This window comes from Rhodnius prolixus, unplaced genomic scaffold (genome assembly GCF_049639745.1).
Source record: "Rhodnius prolixus isolate KJV_2025 unplaced genomic scaffold, Rpr scaffold_5, whole genome shotgun sequence".
Classification (NCBI taxonomy): domain Eukaryota; kingdom Metazoa; phylum Arthropoda; class Insecta; order Hemiptera; family Reduviidae; genus Rhodnius; species Rhodnius prolixus.
In genome coordinates this window covers 9,004,371-9,031,259 of record NW_027411624.1, presented here as the reverse complement: position 1 = coordinate 9,031,259, position 26,889 = coordinate 9,004,371, and the positions used below count along the sequence as shown (strand labels likewise).

The 26,889-nt window shown below is 35.9% G+C and overlaps 1 protein-coding gene across 37 annotated transcripts in view; it reads left to right on the top strand.

The window, feature by feature from the left end:
* Positions 1–26,889, top strand: part of RapGAP1 (Rap GTPase activating protein 1) — a 325,082-nt gene that overhangs the window by 161,106 nt on the left and 137,087 nt on the right. For 35 of the 37 annotated variants that reach the window (XM_074137179.1, XM_074137182.1, XM_074137152.1 and 32 more), the window contains one exon: positions 2,481–2,570. In XM_074137179.1, the coding sequence (XP_073993280.1) occupies positions 2,481–2,570 (90 nt within the window). Of the gene's footprint in view, positions 1–2,480; positions 2,571–25,350; positions 25,818–26,889 lie in introns of those variants that run through there. The other 2 variants (XM_074137183.1, XM_074137145.1) reach the window with 2 other exon arrangements.

The window sequence follows — 26,889 nt, the reverse complement described above, 5'->3', positions numbered from 1 at the left end:
TCTAACCCCAACGACTTCATTGTTAGAGTTCCATAGTTTATGTAAGTGGTATTTCAACATGAACACTAATTACCTACATTGCCTAGAAAGGGCGCGATTCTTCTCATAGCCACCTAGATCGTCCAGCCGAACTAGAGGACTTGTTCTCCGTTCTGTAAGTGCCTAACTGGCTATTATCTTTGGTTATTTAACTCAGAAAATGGAAGGTAAGATGTAAGTTAAGATTGGCTTAGAGTTTTGGAGGTATCATCAGAGATCTTTTGAAAATTTTTTAAGTAAAATCAGGTTAGTGAAAGGCACTACTACTAAATTTGGTCGGTCCGTGTCCTGCTATACGATGTTTTCCAATATAACATCCACGCCAAGTACAGCTTTAAGATCTAAGACTCCCAATTGGGAAAATGTCTTTCAAAATCAATAAAACATTTCTTTTGGGGGGCATTTTCAATGCAAAGCGTGTAGAAAAATTAACCTTAATTTGGGTAGTTCGCACAAACAGGTGTTCATCTTTATCTGCTTTACTTAACTACTGTCTATGGTAAACAGCTATCCTAGATAAGGTTTTAAGCCATCAAACAGACAATCAACCTTTATTTGGAACTTTAATCAACATTCCTGTAGGGATGTTCCCTTAAAAGGGAAGAATGTTAAGGAGTATCCTATTTTTGGAACGACCAAGCGGAACATATATCTGTACAGTGACGGGCCTATGATTAGCAGAGCATTTAAATTCTCATTTCTACAGAATTCCATGCGTTCAGATACCCTGAACTGATAGAACATTCTTAAAAAGAGATAGTTTTGCTTTACTAACTACTAACAGAGCGGAGGTGTTATGTTCTGGCTCCATCTAATTTACTTTTGACCGCCATTAAAACTTGTATCTGCTCATGATCCCCATACTGGCGTTTACGATCGTGCATTATGATCTTAGCTTAACAACCTACTTCCCAATTTAAAGGCTAAGAATGGTTGCAATCGCCTTTGCGAGGGAGTAACCTACGGTTTTTCCGCTTATTTCTTGGTGCCGGCTTGGACTTAACAAGTCATTCCAGATGGATTTGGTTTTACCCTTCATGATGGTTTGCTGCTCCTATCTATCGAATGAAAGTAAGCCTCTTCTGTAGATAAGGAATCATGTACTCTATGTTATAGGGTTATCAGAAAGTATAGAAAACATCACTCCATGTTTTCTGTTAGTATGAAGGACTTGTATTGCTAACAATTCAACAGGAGAAGATAAACTGAAGTCCTTTCTAAGTCTAATCAAATATACTATAGTAGGTGCTTTAAATTAGTAAGTGCAAGTAGGTCGCGTTGACGTGAGCTGTCCTCTAACAGAACCTCTCAGATTTCTTCTAGACTAATCTACTGAGTCACTACAGTAATGGAATTTCTGTGCTAATTCACTAGAACACTACAATTGTAATCGATATTTTTAATCGGCTTGAACATGCTAGCTACATTTCACTCCCTTCACATTACTAGTAATTTTATTTTTTATTAGAGTATTTAATTTTTATGATTACAAGTATGTTTATCGATGTCTGAATAATTATATAGCCGGATATTATGTGTAATTAGTAGTTTCGGATCATGTTAACTTTGTAATGTTGTAAGTTCATTCACTTCCTTGTAATAATTGTACTTAGTGCATCAATAAATATCAACTAATCTAATGAATTGTATGCAAAAAAAGGTTTATGATTAATAATTATAAGTCCCTATGTTATTGAATATTAATTTTAAACTTGAATAAGTATGTAATATAGGAAGGAAATAAAATATAAACTAATAATAGAAATAAAAAAAGTTCAGAGATATGTTAGTTCTGTGCTGAGGCAGAATGCGTGTTTATAAAAGAATTACGATTCTTGGTCACGCACCGGCTTCTTGTTAACAAAGTGTAATGATACAGCAGCTGCCCCTTTTGGTAAACAGTTTATAAAGTTATAAATAACGACTGGTTTATTTAAGAATATAAATATAAAGGTACCTAGTTACTTGTCTTAGAAATAAAATGGTTATTGTGGGTGTAATACTAGTTCTAAGAGTTGCCGTCAGGTAGCAGTAACTGTCCATGTAACTAGCTGGTAATAGTACATGCAATGGCCGCTAGATAGCTCTATCTGTATTGTTTTTTACTTGTTTACAAGATCATTTTCTGCTGGACCTGCATTATTTCTTTAAATTTCAATCGAATACATTTATAGATACACATCTTTTCTTAAAATTTCCATTTTTTCATTTCCAATTTTACTTCTTACTTTCTCTTACTACAAATTGTAGAAGTATTAGTCATTTCAAATTTTCGTTTTAGAGTTCGAGGTCCTCCGAGTTCGAACAAATGGGTTTAAGAAAATGTATGTTGTTTGTTAGCTAATTTTAGATTATTATTTTTTTTGTGTGTGTGTGTCTGTTACTCTCTTTTACATAAATGGAATGTAGATAATCCAGCAATGGTAATGGTTATGTTGCAGAGTGCCCAAGAACTATTCGAACTACTGGAACGTGTACAATCTAGCAGGCTGGACGACCAACGCTGTGTTCTTCCCGCTTACTTCTCTCAGGTCAGTGTGCCTTTTTAACTATTTATGGTTTTGAGAATTTTTATTTTATAGTCTCAAACTTTTCAGTTCAATGTTTATTTCTGTTGTAATATTAAGCAAAGAAAAACTTTCCAAGAAAGCACCAGTAAGGTTGTTGTTTGAGCTGTCCTACTTCATGCGCGTCATTATTGACGTAACATTAAGTGAGTCCTAGTAGATATAACCCACCACTTTTTCAAAAAAAATGATAGAATACTTATTGATAACAGGTTAAAGTCTGGCCTGGTCTGCTCCTATATTATGTATAACGATTCTTCTTGTCGCCTGTCGTTTGAAAGGCCGATTCTTTGTTGATCTCCAAAGCTAAATTAAACAGTAATCTTGTGCCTTGTTTGAAACTCTTGAATGCCAGTATTCTCTGTATTTTCTTTAAATGAAGTTTTGTTATCTGAATGCAAAATTACGTTTTACCTTTTTTTTTTACATCTTTTTGTAGTAAAGTAAAGTAGTAAAGAATACAAGATTTAAGAGCAGACTTAATACAATTACTGGATTGCATCTCCAGTGTACGTCCTAGCAGAGTTACTACTCCCCTGAATCCTTCATCTCAGCCTATCCTTCCTTTGCTTTCACCCTGGCTAATCAAATACAAGTGCCTTATTCCTTTTTATCTCCGCATTCTAGTGGAAAAGTCTTGTTTATACTCCATCCACACAAATCCACCAGCAGACACTTGATAAAAAAAATACCCGAGGATTCTTTCTTGTCGTGAGTTAGTTCGCTTCTTCCGCCTCCGTCGATGACCCTAACTCTCTCTTGCCTGCCCTTACTGTACACAGGAACATTGCTGCATGCCTTCATCAGTTGTTTTTCCTCGCACACCGATCGCCGCCTCTTGTATAGTTTCTTTTTATTGCTCCATTGATTTTTTTAAACTTGTTAGATGTTTGAAGTTGTTTACTTCTGGGTTACCTCTTTTTAAAATTGTACAAAACAAGCTAGTTTTTTTTTATTGTTATCAATTTTTCGCTTTTATTTCTTGTAGTAAAGTTATCATTTAGTTATATATCTGTATGATAACCCGGCGGGAAAGTTCTTGGCGTAGTAGTGACTGATAGATAGATAGATAGATAGATAGATAGTGTTTTTATTTTTCTAATTTACAAAATACACACAAAAAATTTATATATACAAATACACTATAGACAATGGACATTTGTCCGTCTGCCAAGTTAACCTCGTATGTTAAAAACAACTGAAAATATTTACTTCTAATTTTAATAAACAATTTACTTAATTAAATAATAATTACACATTTTTTTTTTTTTTTTTTTTTATGCAACCAAAAATAAAAAACAAAAATAACGTACTTCAGTAGTAAGAGATTGGAGATAAAATAATTAGTATGAGATTAAAGGTAAAATACACAAAACAGAATAAAATAATTAAAAATAAATAATTAAAGTGAAAAATAAAACTATCCATTGTATTGTGAGATCAGGAAAGCTCTATAAGTGGATGCGGTCTGTACGTATGAATACAACGGGTACCAGTTGCCCCTTCCGTTTAAAAAACTTATAATCTCGTCACTAGTCAATTCTGCCTTATTGAACCACCTTACCCTGTACTCCCTGAGTATCGGACACACGGCAAGGAAGTGGAAAGCACACTCTTCTACACCCAAATTACACATAGTGCAGAGTCGGGAATTTTCATCTGCCCACGGCTTGAAGTTCAGATCTAACAGCTGGCATCTCGCCCGAAACACCACTCTCTTTAGGTGTAAACTACCCTCGTCTGACATATATTTTTTATAATTATCAGGTAGATCCTGACTCAATAGCTGGTTATAAAGAGAGTAATGCTGCGAGCGGGAGGCCAGTGACAACATATCCCTTTTATGCCGATCTTCAAACAATTGCAGAATTGTACTCTTCCAATCAGGCAACTTTACACGCTCCTCCAGGAACTTCTCGACGCCACAACCATAACGATCCGATAATTCTAGCCAAGAGCGATACCAGTATAGTTTTTTATTTATTACTTTTTGCGCAATAATTTTGGGTAGACGATGGTCGGGTAGTTGTAGAACTTTTATTACATATTGTATCTGCATTCTTAATGTATATAGATACAAAGGTTTTAACCCAGTCTCTATAAACAACATGTAACTCGATGTCCAACGTGGTAACGCAAACAGTTTTTTAATAAAATATCTTAATAGTATTTCTACTTCATCAAACTGTTGGTGACCCCACACTTGGCAACCGTAACACATAGCAGCACGTGAGACCGCATTAAACAAGGAATACTTAGTTGATAACGGAATTTCGCCTCTACCAACAAGATCTCTCCAAGTGCAATTAATCCCATACTTAGATACAGATAACTTATCTTCGAAATGCCGTCTCAGGGATAGCTGCGGTGTCATTCCGATACCCAGATATTTATAATAATTCACTGTCTCAATACAAGACCCACCCAAAAACCATTTCTCATCACGAGCCAGTTTGCCGCCGTTCCTAAATACTACGATTTTCGATTTATTTAAGTTTATCTTTAAGTTCCATAAATTCGAGTATTCGTGCAATCTATTTATCATGTTCTGAAGGTCTCTGGGAGTAGAGCTAATAAGGACTATATCATCTGCGTACATTAAACAGTTTATTCTTGTACCATCCACCCCCACACCGCCCCCTATGTACTCAGGTAGATCATTTATATAGAGAGAGAACATCATAGGTGATAGCAAACATCCTTGCTTCAGACCTAACTTTGTGCTAAAACTTCTAGTGACGCCATCCTGAACCCAAACCGCCGACCGAGTATTGGAATATAACCCCTTAAGTGTATTAATAAATTTTGAAGTTAATCCAACATTATATAACTTATAATACAGAGATTCCCTAACTGGAGAGTCAAATGCGCTGCTATAGTCCACAAAGAAACAATATAGTTTCTGTCGTTTTACCGAAAGCCTGATTTTTATTAGATTAAACAATGTGAATATATTATCTATTGTGGAATAATTTTTGCGAAAACCAGCCTGGCCTTCATTTAAAACATTGTTACTTGAACACCAATGTTCTAGTCTTTGTAATAATATACCCGTAAACAGTTTAGATAAAGTTCTTGGCGTAGTAGTGACTGATGTGTCTTTTAGTTCGAAAATGCGGGTATTTTTCTGTCTAAAATTCTCTTTTAATTCACCGCATCGTTTTTGCAAGAGTAGATTTCATCTCTGATAGTTTAGGAAGCTAAACTAAATACCCATCTGCAAACTATTGTATTTTGAGGTTCCATATCGGGTAAATAGGATAGATGGCCAGATAATTCGTTTTCCAAATCTCTCAATGTTCCCAATGCCATTACATCTTTATTGTCCTGAAGACTAGAAATACGATTGAGAGAGTTGTCTTAATGTGGGCACCAGACGTAATCCAGAACCACATCTTGGTGTCTATATATATATATATATATCTTCCTCTCTCTTTCAAAATTGGCATTGTCTCTCTCTTAGGTGTAATGTATAAACAAAGTACACACTATTCATCGTTGTGGGCGATTTGACCGTCATAAATGTGGCTTGCCTTGATTTTACTGCTAACATCATATCCAATATTTTATTTTGAAATAATTAATGTATTAGTTATATTATTTATTGTTGCAGTTTAAAAGCAATAATGCGTCTTAATACATTATACATTGATATAAAATCAGCTCCATTACAAATGCTATTAGTCTTTCTTCAACTTACTTTCGTCTTGTTTTTACAATGTCTCAAGGAGATATTTGTTCAAGGTTTTCTAAAATTTCTTTCCTTAAATTTTGGTTATATTGTCCTAAAATTAATTTGGGTTTATAGAAGGTGATGTTCAGTTTCGCCGAAATCACATATGTATGTTAGGGTATCTAATTTGGTTTTACTCTAATCTAATCTACAACTAGGACCTCTATGAGGTAGGACGCATGTGTAGGCCTAAGGTGGGTCCATTGTGTTTCTGCATTCTGCCCTGTACTATTCAAAAAAAACGAGACAAGCGATGACTTCAAACCCCCACCAGTTCGGCACCAAACATCACAGGGAATCGTTTCCAAGCAAAATGCTCATAATGTTTGTGCATTCCCCGAGGAGATGAAGCGAGGTTCCATTTCCCACAGCTCCACTTTCGTTCTGCCAAGGTGGTTAAATTGAGTGTCTTTATTACAGGTTAAGTGTCTGGTCTTTCCAGGGCAAAAAAAAAAGGACTTAGATTACCTGCTTCATCTCCGTCACACCTCTCCCAGTGGAGAGTATACTTTCATGTTCAGCCATTCCTCAGTGGTCCCAAGAGTACATTTATATTAAATAGTGCACAAAGGTCTGGGGCCTAAAATGGTAACTGCAAGATGCCCTCCTTTGTCTTCTTCTAATTTGGTTACACAGTTTCTAATCGATTCTTGCTCCAGCTGATGAGTATCTACAATGTTTTATTTTGTCAGTGTAGATTTATGCCCGATCGATAAGATGTGTTGACAAATTTCCATTGCTTGTTGTTAGTTGCGTTGTTCTGAATTAGTTAGATTGCATTAAGTGTATCGCAAAGTGTTGTGTATGTTGTAGCCATTCAATGCAACAATAGGGAATAGTCTTCTTATCATTAAAATATATTTTCATCTAATCAAATAACGATGTAATCACTCCAAATTCTCACCCAAAAAGTCCCAGAAATTTAAAGAGTTGTTGAAAATATAAAAAGATATTTATTCAAAAGAGATACTTTCAGAATAAAACAATAAAGTAATAATAGAAAATTTGAGTATTGGTTTGCTGGTAAATGGAGAACAAGTTGGTTTACTGGTTCTCCGCTAGGATGCGTTAGTATTAACTTATTGACTTATTAACTTGTAATCGGGAATTTGTAGTCTGGCCAGGCTCCTTAATTATATAGTTCGGGATATTAAACCTTTATTTTCTGGTCTCATCCTTGTATTACGTCTGGATACTCATCAGATCATCTCCAGCATTGGGCACATTTAGAATTAAACATATGTATTATTATTTAATTTTTGTTGATGACAGATTTAGAGACTTTAGCTTAATTTTATTTTTGTGCATTATTTTTTTATGTAAATATTTTTTTTAATTATTTGATCAAAGACGTCATGTGTTGTGGGTATCATTATGAAGTTTTTACTTATTGTCTGCGGGTATTCTTCTTCGTACAGCTCTTAACAGTTTCCATGCAGGTACCCTTTGGAGCCGTTTACAGCTTCCAGGGTTATTTTCTTCTTTTTTTTTTCTGGTATTCTGGACTCATTGCGTTTTTAGCAGGATGGTTTCTTTGACTGTGTAACTTTTTATACCGCTTTAATGTTTATTGTTTGAATTAAACCATCTTTTTAGTACAAGTTCTCTATTTCTGGTAAACATATTGAATAGAAGTATTGGTATTGTTATAAATTTACATTATTATAATTAGAATAGGTTAGCTGATACTTGGTATCCAAAAAGTTTATCTCGTAATAACAGTTTACTTTGTTCGCAAGCCTTGGAATAAAATTCAGGACATAACCGTTGTTGTTTAAATGAAATTGTAACGAATAAAAGTCTCCATTTTTTTATTATTTTTTTTAATTAATTCTATATAAATTAAATACTTTTCGCGAGAATATAAATTAATTTACGCAAAACACTGAAGAAATAGAAAATAAATCTCTTTCTCTCTTTTTTGAGGACAACAAGATAAACGCCCTCTTCTACCAACCAATTAAATTAATTGAAAATTAATAGAATGACGTTAGAGTAATTTCCTTTTCCTTCCTTTTATTAATTTTTTAGATGCAGTTTTTTGATAACAATGATGCAGTCAACTTGTAATTACTTTTATAAAGAAATTACTCTTTGATTAGATGTTTTAATTATTGACTGCCCATTTAAAGGGGAAATCTAGCTGGCTTTCATAATTTAGCCAATATGGTTAAGAAAGTTTTCATTGAAATTGATGAAGGTAATATTATGCTGGTCTTATATTTTGCAAAGACTGTAGATTGTATTAAAAGGGCGAAGGAACGCAGGCAATCTTAATGCCCATTGTTCCTTCAAAATCCACTGCTCCACCTCTGTTCTACAACGTCGATAGGATACAGGGATAATGGGCTGAGGAGTCATTGTTATCATCGCAGCTCCCCTTCCTTTGCTGTTTCATCAGCAAGTTCGTTACCCGGAACCCCAGAGTGACCAGGGGACCAAGCAGCCGAAACAGTATTCAAAGTTCCCAACAAATTGAGAGCAACATGACAAGAATTGACCGAAATTTTGGTTCTTACTAGGAGAGGTCAGAGCTTTAATTGCAGCCTGGCTATCCGTGAAGAACCTAATATCAGTATCGGCAAATCCCTTCCAGCGGAGTAAAGTAGCTGCCATCTCAATGGCGGCCAACTCCGACTGAAAAACAGATGTGTAATTACCAAGATCTAGGCAGGTGCGTTCCCATCTGAGCCCAAACTGGGGTCCCCAGATTATATTTTGCAAAACTTTAGTTTCATTAGTTTTTCGTACCAACTTTTTTTCCCAATCACACAAATTCGATGGCTACAGAACCTGGTGCTATTGTCTAGGATGGTGTCTGTACTGAGGGTACCAGTTTTATCATCCTATTTCTCTTCAACTACATCCTTACACTGAACTCGAATATCTTGTCCAAATTATGCTCAAGTTTCATAGAAAACTCATTACTTTATTATTAACTTTTAATCTGCTGGAATTTAGTATAGAAGAATATATAATATAGTATATTCAATATAGAATGCTTCTTTTTCACCAGGCTCCTTAATTATTTAATGCCTTTGCAATAAAGTGAGGTAAAAAATAAATTAAATAAATAAGTCAACTTATGGCTGAAGAATTTAGATAGATTAACTTCCAAATTTATTGCACGAGTCTTTACTTCTGATAAATTTATTACTTTTGGTTCTATTTTAAGTAATTTCAAAAAATCTTTTTTATTTCTCGTTCTTATGAGAAGCCATTTTTTTTTTAAGTTTTTCCTGAAGATTTCTGTTTTCTGTTTTGATGTCTCTTGAAAATGAAGAAATGATTTTTGTACAATATTTTCTCTGTGTATGTTCCTTTACAAAATTGACAGAAACCTCAGATTTGATATTTCTGTTACCATTAAATGTTGAAAATTTACTCCCCGGAAGTGGAGCACTTTATTGATCGATTTTTCCGGTTCAGTTTTTATTAATTTTTCGAGTAAGTCGTGTGACGTCAGTACTTTTTCTTAGTTAGCGGTTGTAAAAAAATGAGTTTAAGGATAAGAAAGAGAGTTCTAAGGATATAACAACCGTGCTTTTATAGAAAATTCTTTACTTAGAGGTCAAAGGTTATATGATGACCTCATTCGTTCTGGGAGAAACTTTGTCCCTTCTCTATATATGTTCTCTCTCTCACTCACTCTTTCCATCAACGTGCCCATCTAACATGAAAGATAGGAACTGGGAACAGGCAGAGTTTAGTGGGATAAGTTCTGGGCAAGGAAGGGTTGGTTAGATGGTAGTTTGTTGTGTGCGTGCTATGTTCAGGATGTATGTCTTACAGGAGAGGATGCTGTGGATGCCAGCATGTCTTGGAGGCTCTGTGCTTGTGGACATGTTCGGCGAGGAAGTCCAGAGAGAGAGAGAGGAAGGCTATCCCGTGGTTCTAGCCTGCCTCAAGGGATTTCACAGTCCGCTGCTATTATCAAACTCCCTTCCACTTCTTCATCGCTCTTTCTACGCTACTATTTCTGGACTTCAATAACTTTATATAACATACTCACTGAGCGTACCTTTAAGATCGTCTTAGCTACAAAATAACACAATCTCCTTATATAAAATTAACATTTGTTGAGCTTTATTTCCCTATCTGCTAACCTAAAAAGCTATTTAACTTTTGTCATTCATTTAGTATTTAAAAGTTTTACCGCTTTCATTTTCCAAAAGTCTAGTCTAGTATTGATCCATTGATTGATTTATTGATGAATTTTGGGTTATAAGCGATATCTCTTTTTTAGGTTTTTATTTAAAATTAGGGTTCTTAAAAAAAACTTATCACTTCTCTTAAGTCCTACAAAATCGTTTACTTATCTTACTTCTCTACGAGGAATTACTGGACGGGTTAGCTGCGAGTGTTGGACCACTGTGTGCTTTTCATATCTTTACTATAACTCTGCCTCCATTATAGGGTACTTGCAGTTATTTGGAAGAAGAAAGGTTAATGAATGTGCCTGTTTAGATGGTGGAACTCAGTAAGACCCCTGGAGTTATGCAGACATTGTTATCTCTTTAATATAGCGGCAGTAAGTTGACATGGTTTACTGGAACACGATATGAAACTATCGATTACTCTGATTTCACAGGCCTATTCACGGTAGGTTCAAGAAGCATCTGCGCAAGGTGGGGGGGCTTATCAGCTCGGAGACGTTGTGCAGATTATGTCAGGAAAAGGAGGAAACGGCCTCTCACCTGTTGTTCGTTTGCGTTGCAATCGAGCGTTTGCGCTATGAAACCTTTGGAACGCTGAGTCCGAAGGAGATAGTAGCGCAAAAAGAACTAGTAGGGAAGGTCCTCAACCTCTTTAGGAGGGAAGGGTTCGCTCACTAGAACTAAGAAGGAGCTGGCACAATAAGTCTTCTGTGGCTGCGGTCCCATCTACTATCTAATCTAATCGATAAAAAGAGTAAACAATACCAAAAAAAAGCAGTTCATGTTAACGTCTACCCCTAAATTTAGGGGACACTTAGGGGGTGAGACAATATAAGGGGCCCAAGGCCCTTTGGTTCGATTCAAGAAGTAGCTACATACCACCAATTAATGTGGTGCTGACTCGTACGTTTTTGGGAGTCAATTTAACTTTTAATTAAATAAAAAAGTCCCAGATGTGCACATTTTAACCTTTTATTGGTTTTTTACGTCTCAAGTTTGGTTTCGACTTTGGATTTTTAGTTAGTTGCTTCAATTTAAGTCCACAGCAACTGAACTGCCATTTAAGGGAATTTAGGATATGATTAAAAAAGGAAGGTGAATCGTACTAACATTGTGACCTTTCAACTTAAATTTATTTTTGGCCTTTTCTTTTTCCATACAACTCCGACACTATTCTCTAACCATTGTTTACTCCCATCACACAATTAATAAAGCCCGTAATAAATCATCATTTCCGAGTTGAAACAATTTCAGACGCATGTACAGATAGATGAATAGCGTCAAGATGCTTATTATTTGATTCGAGACGCACTATAATGGCTAGCTTTAACGTAACACCTATTGTTATAGCAAATATAATAGGAATCAGTTACGTAATGATGTCGTCATAGTTTGTATCTTGTACTAGTACTCTTATAACTGTAAAGAAATAAAATGATTCAACAATAACCAACACTACTAGAAACCGTTTTCTTATTTTGCAATCTTCAACCAGTATTTTGTGGTTAAATATTTTGATTTTTTTTTTTCAAAAATCTGGTCCCAAAAAAAACAATTAGTCAACTTTTTCAAGTAATTAAATAAATGTTCGTGGTCTAATATTAATTTTGATCAGTCCGTCTGTGTTACCATGATGCTGGAAATCTGTAGCAGCACCCACCAGATGTTAGTATGTAGTGACTTGGGTGTTTTCTGAAGTCTTGACGGTTGGTTCGATTATGATTCTGGTTGAGAGTCCTGGTTAAAGTTTGGAGGTACCAGTCTCCTCTCTATACTGATCAACTCTCGACCAAATAAGCCCTTCACGCTGAACAGGAAATATAATAATAAGTGTGGAGTGCTGTTTCTTCTTCTTTCCGGCGATCCGGAGTTGGTTGGTTCATTAAGCTAGTTGTAGCCCTTTAAATGAACTACATATCCCAGAGGCCTTGTAAGAGTTATGCCTTTAAACTATTAGGGCGACTGGGGCTAATAATGAACTTGTTTCTTTGCCTGCTCCTTTCCTGAATATGGCTCCAGAGGTTCTTAGAGCTTACCATGGGGAACTTGCCCAGACCTAGCAGGCTATCGACTCATTAAATTCCTTTTCTGAATAACCTGGCATCTAGAAATACTTACTAAACTCTTTAGAATGTCCACCTAGAGCTCCACACACATCTTTCAATTCAACTTCGTAGAATTTACTAGCCAGTAGAGCTGCCTGGATATCTCAGAAAATCACGACCCCTTCTCTTGTATTCTCAGCTAGACAAATGTAACTAGCTCAGTCTGTGGCCAGTTTTTCTAGGCATACCAAGATGTCAGCTCCCACTCTTTTGTTCTATAACCTTTTAAGAACCTCGCAAAGCCATAATTGTTAATGTTTAAAGAGTTGGCGTTGTCTAAGTGATCTTTTTAATCCCAGAAAGAATCTCATTAAGAAAGGTGATTGTAAGGTACCCTAAGTGAAGGAATAGAGTATTGAATAGAATGCACCACTGATTGCAATTATGGTGCATATTGCATGAATTTTACTTTCTTTTTCCAGTATATAATAATAATTGAGTCTGTCCAATAGATTATATTTAAATAAGGTTTGATCCTCAACAAAAACGTTGAAAAACGTTCAACTTTCTTAAATTTGTTTCCCCCCGCTTTACCTAACATATAACGTGTTCAAAATTGAATTTTAGATAATGCAGCACCGCATCCAGATAACATAAAATAACAATAACAATTAATAAACATATTAATGCATTCATAAATATTCAGATTATGTGTTTAGAATGCTAGTGGGCTTGTTGATATATTATATACTTGTAGAACAATAGACAGTATGACCATTTTACATCTTAATGACAGACGTTTTGGTGGTAACGGGGTGAGAAGGAGAGGGTTATTTAAAAGTTGGGATTATAATGACTGTGGGAGTCATTAAGTGGATGTGCACACAATACTGGGAATATTATCATTACTATTGTTAGAGGGAACCTAGTACCATGGAGTCCTGACTTGTTGAATCATTGGTGTCTACACTTTATCATCCCTCAGGAGCATCTAGTTCCAGATAGAACTTAATATAAATTCTGTAATTAGTAAAATTTATTTCCATTCTAGAGTTATGTTGAACTCTTTTGCTTTTTTTAAGGAATTAAAAAGGGATATTTCTGGTTGAATTTCAGTACGTGTTGAAAATCTGTCCGAATGAAAAATAACTGGAGTAAACGGTCGAACAACTGCATCACGCAAACTTCCTGAAACTTTGAATTTTTACTGAATATTAGTTACTTCAATGGGTGCTAATTTGAAGAAGGGCTTTCTAGGTCCCAGTCTCTTTAAAAAATTGGGTGGAGCAAAAGGTATGAACCGGTTTTAAAGGGATGTAAAACAAAAACAATTCAACTTACAGAAATTATGTTTATACTGTTTAATTCAGTACAGAATCTAGTTTTTTACATTAAGTTTGAAAGATGATATCACGTAGCCGCGATGCACTCTTGAAGGCGAATTCTGAACTTTTTCAACCGCTCTTCTGCACATTTCGATGGGTATTGCCGTAACTTCCTCTCTGATTCTGTCCTTAAGTTCTTCCTGGGTATGTGGACGATGTTTAAAAACTTTTTCCTTTATGTACCCCCAAAGAAAAAAATCACAAATGCTCAAATCTGGTGAGCGCGCAGGCCCCTCCACGTCACCCCTCAAAGAGACGAGGCGCTGGGGGAACACTTGCCTCAATCTCGCCATTGAAATCCTAGCAGTGTGGGATGTAGGTAGCCCCGTCCTGTTGGAACCAGATGTCTCCCAGGTAATTTTTGAATTTCCGGTTGACATTTGTTCTATATCGAAATTGTGACTGAATCACTAATATAATCTTTCTCTGGAGTAGACAGGAAGAAGTAAAAATGGGAACCCATTCCTAGGATGTGAATTGAGTACAACGAGAGTATGCCTCTAGGTAAAGGGCCTTGAATCGTTTGGAGGGGCGGTTTACTCATCCAGAAAGTTCAAGGAAACATACATGGAGGAGATTAACATTTCTATTTTTCATGGTTGTTAAACAATTGTTTAACCATAATGTTTTCTTTACTGGTTTGTTTTTGTTACTAAATAATATGTTTTATACCATGTAACAGACTTATGACCTTACTTTCTTTAGGAATAGTGCGAATGTCTCTTTTTCACATGGTTCCAGAACATGAAATGTACCATTGACTGCTTTTAAAGTCAAATCTAGTGCAAAGTAAAAGTTGTTGTTTAGGGTGGATATGGTTCTTGAGAAGTTGACGCTACAGATGACGACTACCGGCTGCATTAATCAAAAATTGTGATTACCCAAAAAAATCACCGTCTTTTTGGGCATCTTCAGCCTACCTTTAAATATTTTCCCCAAAAATGAGAAAATATGGCTTTTATAAATAGAAGCCTGAACATTCAAGAATTGAGACTATAAAGGGCCTATTACTTTTTCTGCACCCGCGTAGTTGTCTGCTCCAGTTGTGATTGCTGAATCTAGAGGGCTACCACCGGAAGTTGACAAAGAAATGAGGCGTGCTTTAATAACGCCGTCATTTTGAACAGAAAAACAATTAAGTTTAAATGCTTCGGTTTCCTTCTGTTGACCAGTTTGTTCGTCAATTGTATTATCAGGCGTTTTACTTTTTTGTAGTTCAATAGAGTCTCCGTCTTTCTTCAACTTAAGAGGAAGCTTGACTGTCATTTCCCCCCTCCACAAACAAAAGATTCAGTTGTACCAAAGACTTCCTGTATTTATGTCAGTAAATGGAAATTAATTGTATTTAAATTTCACTACTAAATTTAAATTTTACAGGATCTAAGTAAGGCTTCTTGCGCATTTTATGACCGCAGTTCGTAATAAGTCCCATATTTGGATGAGTACTATTAGGAGCGGTTTTCTTGATATTTCCCTGCTAGAGTCTACCCAGAAAAAATTTCCACGCTACGCTATATTGTCCAAACTGTTTCCTTAGTTGTGAGTTTTCCTCTTAAACTTCATGCATACCCGTATACTTCCGCGGTGTAAGAAGGAAGTCAACAAAATATGAACGGATATAAAAATAAAAAATAACCTCAGAACTTCAATAGAAGCCGCCAGTCGCCATTTATTAAAAATAAGAATAAATAACCATTTTTTTCAAAAATGTTTATTTTAATTGCGAATACAGGAAATGAACTCTGCAGTAGTTAATTAGCTAGTAAAAATGTCAGTGAATAAACGCGTACGTGATCACATCAGGGGGTTCATCATCGCTATTACATTTCTAATATCCACCATTTTTAATGGTGAGAGGTTTTAAAAATGATTAAAGTTTAGCTTTACGCCGGATGTAACCGTTATTTTAATTTCATACCTTCATTTTTTTTATGTATATGACAGGATATTGTTGCTGCAAATCCAGTCTTTGTAATTTGAGCTTAAGATTATCTGAATATTATGTAAATGGCTGTAATAACGTCTGGAATACTTGAAATGGATTACGTACTGAGGCATCTTTAGGTCAACTAATTAAGACGAAGCTCAATTTGTTTACTCTTGGGTGTTTCCCAAAAAGGTTTTGTGAGGAATCAGGAAAATGTTTTTCTTTGAAAATTTATTCTATACTAGAAGTTGTATCCGCTTTATTACGTTTTTGAGAAATTTCTTCCATCCGGTTTTCTCTCTCTCTCCAACACCTAGTAAAACAGGAAACTCCCTAGAAGAACTTGGGAGAGCCGGTAATTCATGAGGTTCTAGGAGCGACTTCCCTCATTTATACTGCCATTTCCACTGCGTCATAACAAGGTTTTTCCAACCAGTCTAATCGGTCTAATAAATTTTTTCCAGTTTGTGCGAGTAAGTTTTCTTTTTTTCTTAAAAAAAAAAGATTTCTTTGAGGCCCCTTTTCAAAAAGTTTTGAAGCAAAAAAAAAATCCATAATAAGTTGTAAAAGGAGTTTCCTAAGAAAGTGGACAAAAGCTCCTCTACCCCTGCCTATTTGTTCGCGGGGGTATTTAAACGGAAATAGGGGCAAGCAATAAATAAAAGAGGCCACACTAATGGAAAATACTTTTAATGCTTTCTAGATTAGAGGGGAGAATACTTGCACTTACTGAAGTAAGAGAAAGTAAAAGGAGAAAAAAACGTCTTTCATCTGCACTTTTTCTCTTCGGTTTGATACAAATATAAAAACGCTTTTGTTATTTGAGGTATTAAAAAAGGAGTTCCTCCCTTCTCCTCCTCCTCCTCCTCCAAACCCCTTTGACCCAATATTTTCTCTCGAGTTCCTAATTCACACTAAAGTTTGGTTGTTTAATAGACCGTTTTCAAGAATTACCCAACAGATGAAGCCATTAGCCGTGGTTACCTTCTGGGAATGTTTAATTCCAGTCCAGAAAACAATAATAATTAAAAGCTTTTTAATGTTGAACTTTATTTAAAATAAAAAATAAAAAATAAAAATACTTTTTGCGTGTGTGGGTAGAATTTAATAAAAGTAATGGATGCAGAAGGTTGTTAAGTACCGTTAATATGGAATTTATTATTTTCCATCTCTGTTGGAACGTAGGAGAATTTAAATTGTATTGTTCTCCAGTATTTAGCTTCAAAAAAACATGAACTCGCATGACTTGCTCTTACCGCAATTAGATGCGCATAGTTTCCCGAATTTCCCACACCGAAAAGTCTTAAGTTATCCCATTTTTTTTTAATGCAGTAAACTTTTTTTTTTAATCTAAGGAGCAAAGAAAAGGTGCCCCAAATGGTAGTTCATGTCTTCTTGATCAATGATCTTGAATGATCAAGACGGCAAAATACAGCTACCGTGACTTTGCAGGACAATGAGATGATATTGGTGTAAAGTTTTGGACGGAAGTTACGTGGTTTTTGTCAGGTTAAGCAGTTCTTATTGGTGGTTTTTTTCAACCGGATACTGCAAGCTTACTTATTATTAAGGGTTGGAAAGAAGTATATTTATGTGGTTTCTGGTTTTGGCAAAAGGGGGGGGCCATGCTGCTGTGGCACCACCTCGGAGAGGTCGACCAGCGTCAATTGAACGTGGGTAGAGTACGAGTAGGCACAGCGTCTTCGCGATGAAGACTAGATTTTAGGCCATTTTGATAATGGCCAGTATAAGTAAGGTAATCTTATAAATATTGTATTGAGATCGGCTAAATGAATTTTGAGGTGATTTTTGGGATAAAAGTCTGTGGAGGCACAGGAGCCTCACGTTTTTTTGGGGCTAAATTTGTTAATATATAAAAAAAAAAACCTCTAGTGAGAATCCAATCACTGCGTCATACTTAGCTAGGAAATTGCAGTATAAAACCCATGAGTGGTATTAAATGACGTTGACAGTTTTGATGGCAATAATATTTCTGACTTCTTTGAGCCTGTAATTGTGTGTAGTTTGTTTGTTTTTTTTTTTTTTAAGAATCTTGATGTTTATTTGCTGTTAAGCGGCGGACAAAATGAGGGTAACAGTTACTTAACAAGTTGACAACGTCAGGCTGTTCTGTTTGTCATGGCTGTTCGCTTATCATTCGTAATTTACGATTGTACGTACCATAAAATCTTGACCCTCCGTTTACTTTACAGCCTCCTACAATGAAGCAATCTCTCTTGCAGCCTTGTGATTCCAGTGTTTGTACACTTCATTGCCAAGTTAAGTTTAGTATTCTGGTTTAATAAATGAAATTAGTTTAAAAAATCTCGCATTAACACGCCTTGTATTATTTCATTTTATTATTTGAGGGCAATTTGATGGATTTCCTTTTTAATGGTTAGTTTTCCTGGGAATACAGTGAGGGCACAGATATTTCCTACCTTCCTACTCCACTACAGCACTGCAGTCCAGCAAGAACCTAAGCCTTCTCCAATACTCCTGGCCATTCTTTCTTCTCATCGGCAAGACTCCTCCACCTTATTCACACCAAGTCTTCGGTGGGCATCCTCGTGTTTCTATATCCACCAGGCTTATCTTTCAATAATTTCTTGGGGATTCTCTCGTCTGGCTTCCTTTCCACATGTCTTCAACTGATTCCTTCTTATGAAAGAGACCAGATCCGGCTCGCTGTACATCCGTACACCTATTCAGATATTTCCTACAGGTCCCACATTTGGTCTCTTACTACCATTGGCCAAGAGTCCCTTAGACTCCCACCCTGACTACCAAAAAAAATTGTCCAAAGAAGAAAACATTACACCATAAAAATAGAGGTTTTATTAGATAAAATTTTTCGAAGTCCGAAACCTTACCCAAGATTACCAGTATTCCCAGCATCCTGTCCCAGCGCATTTTGCCCATTCTGTGCGCCTTCCATTGTCTGCCTTTTTGGGAAACAGACTTAATAGAGAAAGCCGGAAATGGGGCCAGTTCTTTGGTCCCCGTTGCATTACAGCGTATCATTTTTCGAAAAAGAGAAGATATGATTTTCTTCTTGGTGATAATTACTCCTCAGCTGTTAAAAGACCCTTTTATTGGTACCTCTTAAGCAAGAGAGAAAAGTCCGGGCTGAATAAAAAAAGAAGGTGGTGATTCAAGTGATGTTGCTCAGACAATTGAAACTTCACAAAAGGAAATTAACTTCAATAAAGAAAAATATTAAAGATAATGGTTTCAATATCACGTTAGCTAAGAACTGTTATTACGTCATTATCCTTGTATCACACACAATAGTGGATGCTGTAAAGCGCACGAGATGAGCACAATTAGAGACAACTGTTTTATCAAAACAAAAACTTGCGAGGAAAAAAGAAAAACGGAAATAAAAAAATTTAATCCGGAAAAGAGAAGTGTTTATTTAAACAAAGGCTGTGGCAATCTGCTGACGTCAGAAGAAAAACTTTTTCCTTAGAGCAACAGTTTTTTTTGAATGGAACATCTGGACCAGTCTCTGCTGGGGATGGAAATGATTGCTATTTTGTTCTATAATACTTAAAAGAAGACTAGTTCATTAACTATTTAGTTAGACTAGTTGATTGAATCGGTTCAGATTATCGTAGTAGTTTTCTAGTTTCTGTGTGTAATTAGTGAAAATACCGGAACTATCAACTGTTTTTATTTTCGTCTTTTTCTTTGTGGTTGTGAGCGAGAATTATTCAATTAAAACAGCTGAATCTCTTTATTGAATTTATAATAATTTAAATGCTGCTGCACTTTTAACTTCAATGTACTGAAAATATCGGTTCTCCAGTAATCCGAATACTTGATGATACCCAGTTCTACAAAAAACAAAATTTAACTGTGCGATCTAGATCCAGTATTTTGCTATCATTTGCATCTTTCTAGAACAGACTGCCAATTATGAAGATTTGATTACAAAGCTGGACGGGACCTATGCCCCACGGCACCGCAGCCACAAGAGACTTATTGTGGCAGACCCTTCTTGGTTCTAGTAGAAGAAACCTCCCCCTACTAAAGAGGTTGAGGACTTTCCTACTAGTTCATTTTGCGCTACATACTATCTCTTTTGGTCTCGAGAGTTCCAAAGATATCTTAGCGCAACCATTCGATTGCAATACAATCGAACAGCAGTTGATGAGAGGTCATTTCCTCCTCTTCCTGACACAATCTGGCCAATGGTTTTAAGCTAATAAGCCCCCACCTTGTACACAGATGCTTCCTGAACCTACCATGTCTCGTGAATAGGCCTTGATCAGAGTAATCTTATTTCTACCCAAGAACAATCACTTTGGCTCTTTGTTTACACAGCCAAGGCACCAGGACACATCACCCAGTTCTTTTCATACTCTCTTTCCAGATCCAATCCCTAAACTGCATCCTTGGTGATCCCCAGGACAGGTTCCAGGCCAATGAAAGGAGTGGTAGCTCCATTCCTGGCCTGTTGATCGGCTATTTCATTCCCTTTGACCCTTACATGACCCGGCACCCATTCCAGCCGAACTTTATTGTGCCGAGCCAGTTAGTTATTCCAGGGCATTTTTACATTCCCAAACCAGGTTCTGAAGGAAGTAAGGGCCTACAGTGCGGCTTGGCTGTCCGAAAGTATGCGAATTTCCCTATTTATTCGTAGGTTTTCCTCAGCTCAGGTTTTAACTGCGAAGACTTCTGCCTGGAAAACGGTGGAGTATATCCCGAGAGATCTCTCAATGAGTACCACAGGTTTAACCCCATACACTCCACTAAAACAATATTAAACAAATCTCAAATTACATCGAAATAAATGACAAACTTTTAAAAAGCAATATTCAAATATCTTAAACTTTTGCTTATTTTAGCTTAGCTTATTTAAAGCTTCTCTATTTTCCTAAACTTAGACGAACTCTTTCAATTTCTAGAAACAGAAATGTATTTTATGTTTCTCAGATTCATTTCAAACTAAAGTCCGAACAGAATCTAAACTTCATTTTATAATCTAACTCAAAAACTCTAAACGGGAACAATATCTTCATCTAGTTGGAAACTGTATTTCAAAATTAAAAAGAGATGATTTTCAACAAAAAGTTTTAGAATCAAATTAATAGAAAAGTTTTCTTCTTTTTTCCTTTTTGAGGCGGGATTTTTAATGGTTTTCCCGGTTTGATATTCTCATCCTCTTTTCTTTATAAAGTTGGCAGCAATAAGGAAAAGGAAGTTGGTGGAAGTAACTTGTTGCCCTTATTTGTAGTATAGAGGAAGCGGTGGTGAGTGAAGTAGTAGGAGGCCCCAGAGTTTTACAGCTCCACATTGTCCTTTTGCAAGCAACGCGACGTCCTGCCTTCCTTCGGCCTTCCTGGACCAGTTATGAATGGGTGCCCATTAAAGACATTCGACACACGTTCTCAAACTCCTTGATAACGACCAGCACAACTTTAGAACGTTGCTCTGAATTTAACTTAACCCTCTATTCTTCTAGTTTACTTCTTTCGTTGGACTTTCTTTCCCTTTTTTCCTTACTATTTAAGTTTCCTGTTTCCTCCTTTATCGGTTTGTCTTCTTCTACATTGTTTTTACAGCTCCTCACGCAGCGTCTTCCAATGTTCTAGATCGTTTCCATTCAAACAATGAAGAAGACATTATAATTGCTACTTTTATGATTCATTTCCTGAAGACATAATTTCTTTGTAATAAAAGATAGTAGATGTTCCCACCATTTTGGATAGATTCAAGTCCCTTCATCTGGACTTTTCCAGAACGTTTTAAAGTACCTTTCTACTCATTTCTTCTCGCATTTTGGTAACCACTTTAACAATTTATGCGCAATGGGTCAGAATTTTATGTTCATGCAAAAATGAATTACAGTCATTCCCCTTTTATAACTTTAATGTTGGATCTTGACTAGATTTTATTTCCATTTTCGTGAATAGCTTAGAGAGCCTGCTTCCCTTGCAGTTTACAAGGACCACCAACCCTTTTTTGCGAATCCTCTCCTTTGAACTCATATCGCAAACTAGTGATGCATCTCAATAAGACCTTTTCCACTCATCTAGAATCACTCACCTACTGTGTTTTCTGATGTAAAGGATATAATTTCTCAATATGTGTCTTATATTGCTAATTTATTATATGTATAGGAAAGCTAGAGAAATACATTGCTAGTTACTAAATATTTATCTCGGCTAGAAATCCTGCTAGCTGTGATAGTTGTTGTATTTAATACTGTAGCCCTTGGATACTCTAAATCTTACACTTGGGAGCACTCAGCACGGTAATGGAGCTAAATGTACACAGGCTTGTTTCTATCCCAGTGCCTCCTACATCTCTGCCACCGCACAACTAAATATACAGCTCTCCTGTCTGGAGGCTGTCCGAACTATATTCCCTTCACAAATGAATGTATCTTAAACATGCTACCAGTTTTTGGAATCCCTTTTAGTTTTATTATTAATAACTATGTTATTTTAACTTTATTTGATTTGATCAGTTTGTTGCAGTTTTTCATCTAATAATTGATTCATAATTCGCTGATTCGATTTAAAATTCGATTACACATAAATCATTGATTAAGATTAACTGAATACTATATAATAATAGTATTTCCATGCATATTTTTTAAATATACTTATTTTTGTTACAGGTAAGTACCCCCCGCAAAATTATTTTGGTGATGGGTCTACTCATGTAAGTTTATTTTTTATTTGTCTTAAGTATTTTTATTTGCAATAATTTGTCGATTTCTCTCCCTAGAATCGTTTTTTTTTTTTTTATACCACCTCTATACCACTCATCCTGGTTGTTTTGAGCACGAGTTCTCCATCGTAATAATTCATTTTTGCTAATTTTATTAGTTGCTACCAGATTTAATAAGGTTTTGTCAAAATCGATTTACTGGAAAATGTTCCCATTACTGAATCGATTTTCCTTTTTTTAGGGAATTTCTCAAAAAAAAAAAAAGGCTCCATTAATTTTCTATAAACGTGTCATGGCTGTTTGCATTTATGCATATCTATAGTTATTTAAAATAGTTGTCCACAATTTTCATTTTAGGATAAATCCTGGGGAAGTTAATGGTTACGCCACCCTCTACTAAAGTACCGTTTGTGTGTAATGTATGGATCTGTATCTTATGTAATATTTAGGAGGGACATTAAATGAATTCTGACTTGAATAAGATGGAGAATGAATCGTGAGTTTGTTTGTAAACATTTTTATTTAAATTTAATCATTTTTTTTTAAATAATGTCAGGTCTTAGTTCTTTATTAAGTGCAATTTTCTATCCTCCATTTTCTTTTTTAAATACGTGAGTAATTAAAATGAAGTTAGCCTAAAGCCGAGGACCGACTTGAGAAATTAATTCCCTAAAGTTTGGCCATCGAGAACCACTGACGGATAGCTCTGACAGGGATGGCAGATCCCCAGTAGTGGGTGGGGGGTAAAGCTATAGAATGCGGTCTCCTAAAACCATATAATATCGTAGAACAAGAACGAGGCAATGGGGCCCTGGATGTAGTTTTCCTTGCTAATCGACAAACTCTTGTGAAAACCTTCTTCATCTCCTCCACTCTATGTGGTGTTGGACTGCTGCTGGCCACCACCCCCACAAGTTGAGCTGAAACTTTGTCATTAGCTTTCGTATTGATGGTAAATTCACAACAAAATTTTATGTTCACTGAAGAGAGTTGTTTAGCCAACTGCTCGACAATGTTGCTTCTATGGACTCGGTAACTAATATAATATTTAATATAATTATTAATAAATCTTCTCTTAACTTTGCAGCATCTCAGTCCTATTATTAATTCTATAATTTCTTTAGAAAACTTATTATTCTTAATTAAGTCACACAAAAAATGCGGGACAAAATAATAAATGTGTCTTTTATAACGGATTTTGTTGTGAGATGAATATCATAATGGCTGTGTCAAAAAGTATGGAGATAGGCGTTGGTCGCGAACTATTGGTTGTTTGTGTTTTTATAAAAGGATGTATGATGCGTAAAGTTTTCTAAGTAGAATTTTGCGCAGTTTTATATTTGATCCATGGATTAATCTTTATAATGTACCAAATAGTGCAATCTTTAATCAAAATTTAATTTTTGACAACAATTTGACTAGATACAAGCAAAAAGATAAAGAAAGCTTTTTTAATTTTCTTTTAAATTAAAAACAAAAACCTCCAGAGAGTGCTTACTTAATTACTACTTACTATTGAAATATGCGGGAGCAATTAAAATTCTCCTCCGGAAGGTTAACCTTAGCAGGTCTTAATTGGTTACGTATTTCTTGCATAAGTTTAGCCTCTAAAAGTAAATTCTCTCTCTCTATTGTTCTGTAGATAGAGATAGTTGATAATTTTATAAAATGCTGCGCAGTTTGAAACAAAATTTACTTTCGCGCTTTTTTTATTTTTGTTTTTTCTATTTTAAATTAACTTAAGTTTTATTTTTGACTTTGTACCACTCCTCGAAAAGAGGGAAGTTTATACAGTTGATTTTGAGTTTTACCAGATCTCTGCTAAGTCAGATCAGAGGAAATGGTTTGTTTTTTTAGATCCTGAGCTCCATCGTATCCCCCCTCCAAGAGATTTGTAGAGACATCCTCCACTTTTCTGTCTGTAGTGTCTTATATTTTCCATTTTCATTTGTTTCAAAAATTCTTGATAGACATTACTCTTCTTTCAGACTAATACAGACACCAGGCATTCCATTGATAGGCCCAAGCTGTACATGTTGTGTTTTACTCAGGATCTTAGTGACCCCATAAAGTGGGTCCTTCGGCCGTACAAGTCGATTATCCGGTCTTGCTGATGGAGCAACTCCTCTGGAAAAACTGCACAAATACGAGAGGATAGATGGTACTTTTTTCGCCAACGTTTAGCTTGAGGTTTTCATACACCATTGCTAAGACTTATCTGGTACGTCCACGCTTACTTGGCCGCTCTTTGAAGGTACCTGGAAACTCTCCTGGGTTCTTTAAATGCCCTGGAACCATGTATTTAAATGTCGAACCCAGAAATTTTGGGCGAGCTTCTTGTAATACATATATATTCATTTGGAAGCGCTTTAGAATTATTGTAGCTTAACAATGGTTCCTTCAAGTTCGTCTTTCATAAATTACAAAATAGTCGAACCAGCTAAGCAAAAATTTAGTCCATATAAAAACAATCAGTATTGTTCTCCGAACACAAAGCAAACCTTTTTTTTAAATAATTGGAACTGAAATTGTTCTAAATAACTTCTTTTTTTTAATACAAGGTTGTTTTATTTCATTTATTTTTTTTTCCTAAAAATAAATTACCCGGGATTGTTTGTATTTACAGTTATTGTTGTTGTTAAGAACGCATCAGTTGGTATTGTTATTTATTATTGTACAGCATTAATGTTTGCGTTGGTAGCTCACCTTGAAATCTGACTGGTCAGTAAAGGTAGACTTGGACACAACCGAGCGGTTTAGTTAGCAGTGGGAGCAGCAACAGTCGCTTTGCAGCAGCAGTGGTAGGGATAGTGGAAGATGAGTGGGGATAACGGAACAGCTTGCCAGTCAGTCGGATAACCTACCATGCTGTTGTGAACAAACCGTTCGTGTCCCCATTCAATTGACATTGTGGCTCGGTAAAAAATTTTTTTTTGTTTGTAGTTTCATTTATCTTCGGTATTTTTATAAATCATTAATGAAGAACTCTCATTGATGAACACAGAAAAAGAAAAACCAAAAATAATTTAGGGCACATCAAGTGTTCCTTACTCCTTTGAAGTTCTGTGTGCCGTGGATGGTGTTGTGGGCCTCCTCTAGGTCCTTGTTCTCCAAAAGAGTGGTTATACTTTAGATGAGAGACTGCGAAGTGGCCACCAACAGTGATACCGGTTGGGTTAACTCCGTCATGGGGGTCCTCAAATGGAGGAAATCATCCACGGAATCAAATGCACAATCTACTGCAACATCTGTCCAGGTTGCTCAACAAACTCAGCAGGTATTTTGGTGTTTCACTTTTTTTGTGTGTGTCTGTGAAAGAGATCATTCCAAATTAATTTTAAGGAAAGCTTTCTTCATTGGTTTAGAGATTTCTATTTAAGTATTCAGGAGTTTAGTTTATAATTAAAAATAAACACGTTCCATAGGAATGTAAACATTAAGTTCAGTTGAAAGACACGTTTATGCTCCTTATGTTCCACTTTGTACACCACATTTGGATCTTTATCAGCTGTTTATTCTGTTTTCTTTTCAAATCGTTTTATAATTTCTTTTCTTATTGCTTGTTTACGCTTCAAACTTTACATCACAGCTGCTTTGACTAGTAATTCATTACAACACCATGTCCATACATCAAAATACACTCCATCTCGTAACAGTTTTCTTATTAGATTGATATGCCTTAAGGGATACTCCACGTAAATTAATCCCTATTACTTTAATAATTAATTGAAGTTGCTTTTATTTAAAAACATGGAGAGGGTGCCCGGCTTCATCAGCCAAAAGAGGCTTATTGAGCTGACCACTTTTAGGTCTAAACAGGAAAAACCACTTCAACCATGAATTAGTTGGGTGTTGGGTCTTCAAAACTTCAATTTAGGTTGGCCGGGGCTAAAAAAAAAAGAACAAATTATTTTAAATCTTCAACGTATTTGGCTTCATCCAACCATTGAAAAAAAATAACTCTTTTAGGGTTTCCCACCCGTGGGTTTTTTCCATCTCTTCTGAGACTCCAAGCAATTGAAGTCACACAACAAACCCAGCCAATCTAATGTAGTAGTTAGAAAAGTAAACAAGAGTCTCATTTCTTGTTGAAGAGATTACGTATGCCCATACTGGTCCTACTAAGGGTGAATATCCTCAGATTTCTGAGTCAGGTTTGGGTAGTCTCAAAAAAGGGGTGCTATTTGTGTTGCTCCAATATACTTGTACGGAGAGGGTCTCCTTAGTTATTGGGATAACCCTTGGTCCCTGTCACGGTTGTGGGATTAATTAGTGTTGAAAGGGGGGTTCTCTGAATAGAGTCTCCCCCTGCGCTGTTGGTCAAAATTTAGATACTGGAGATCATAGTC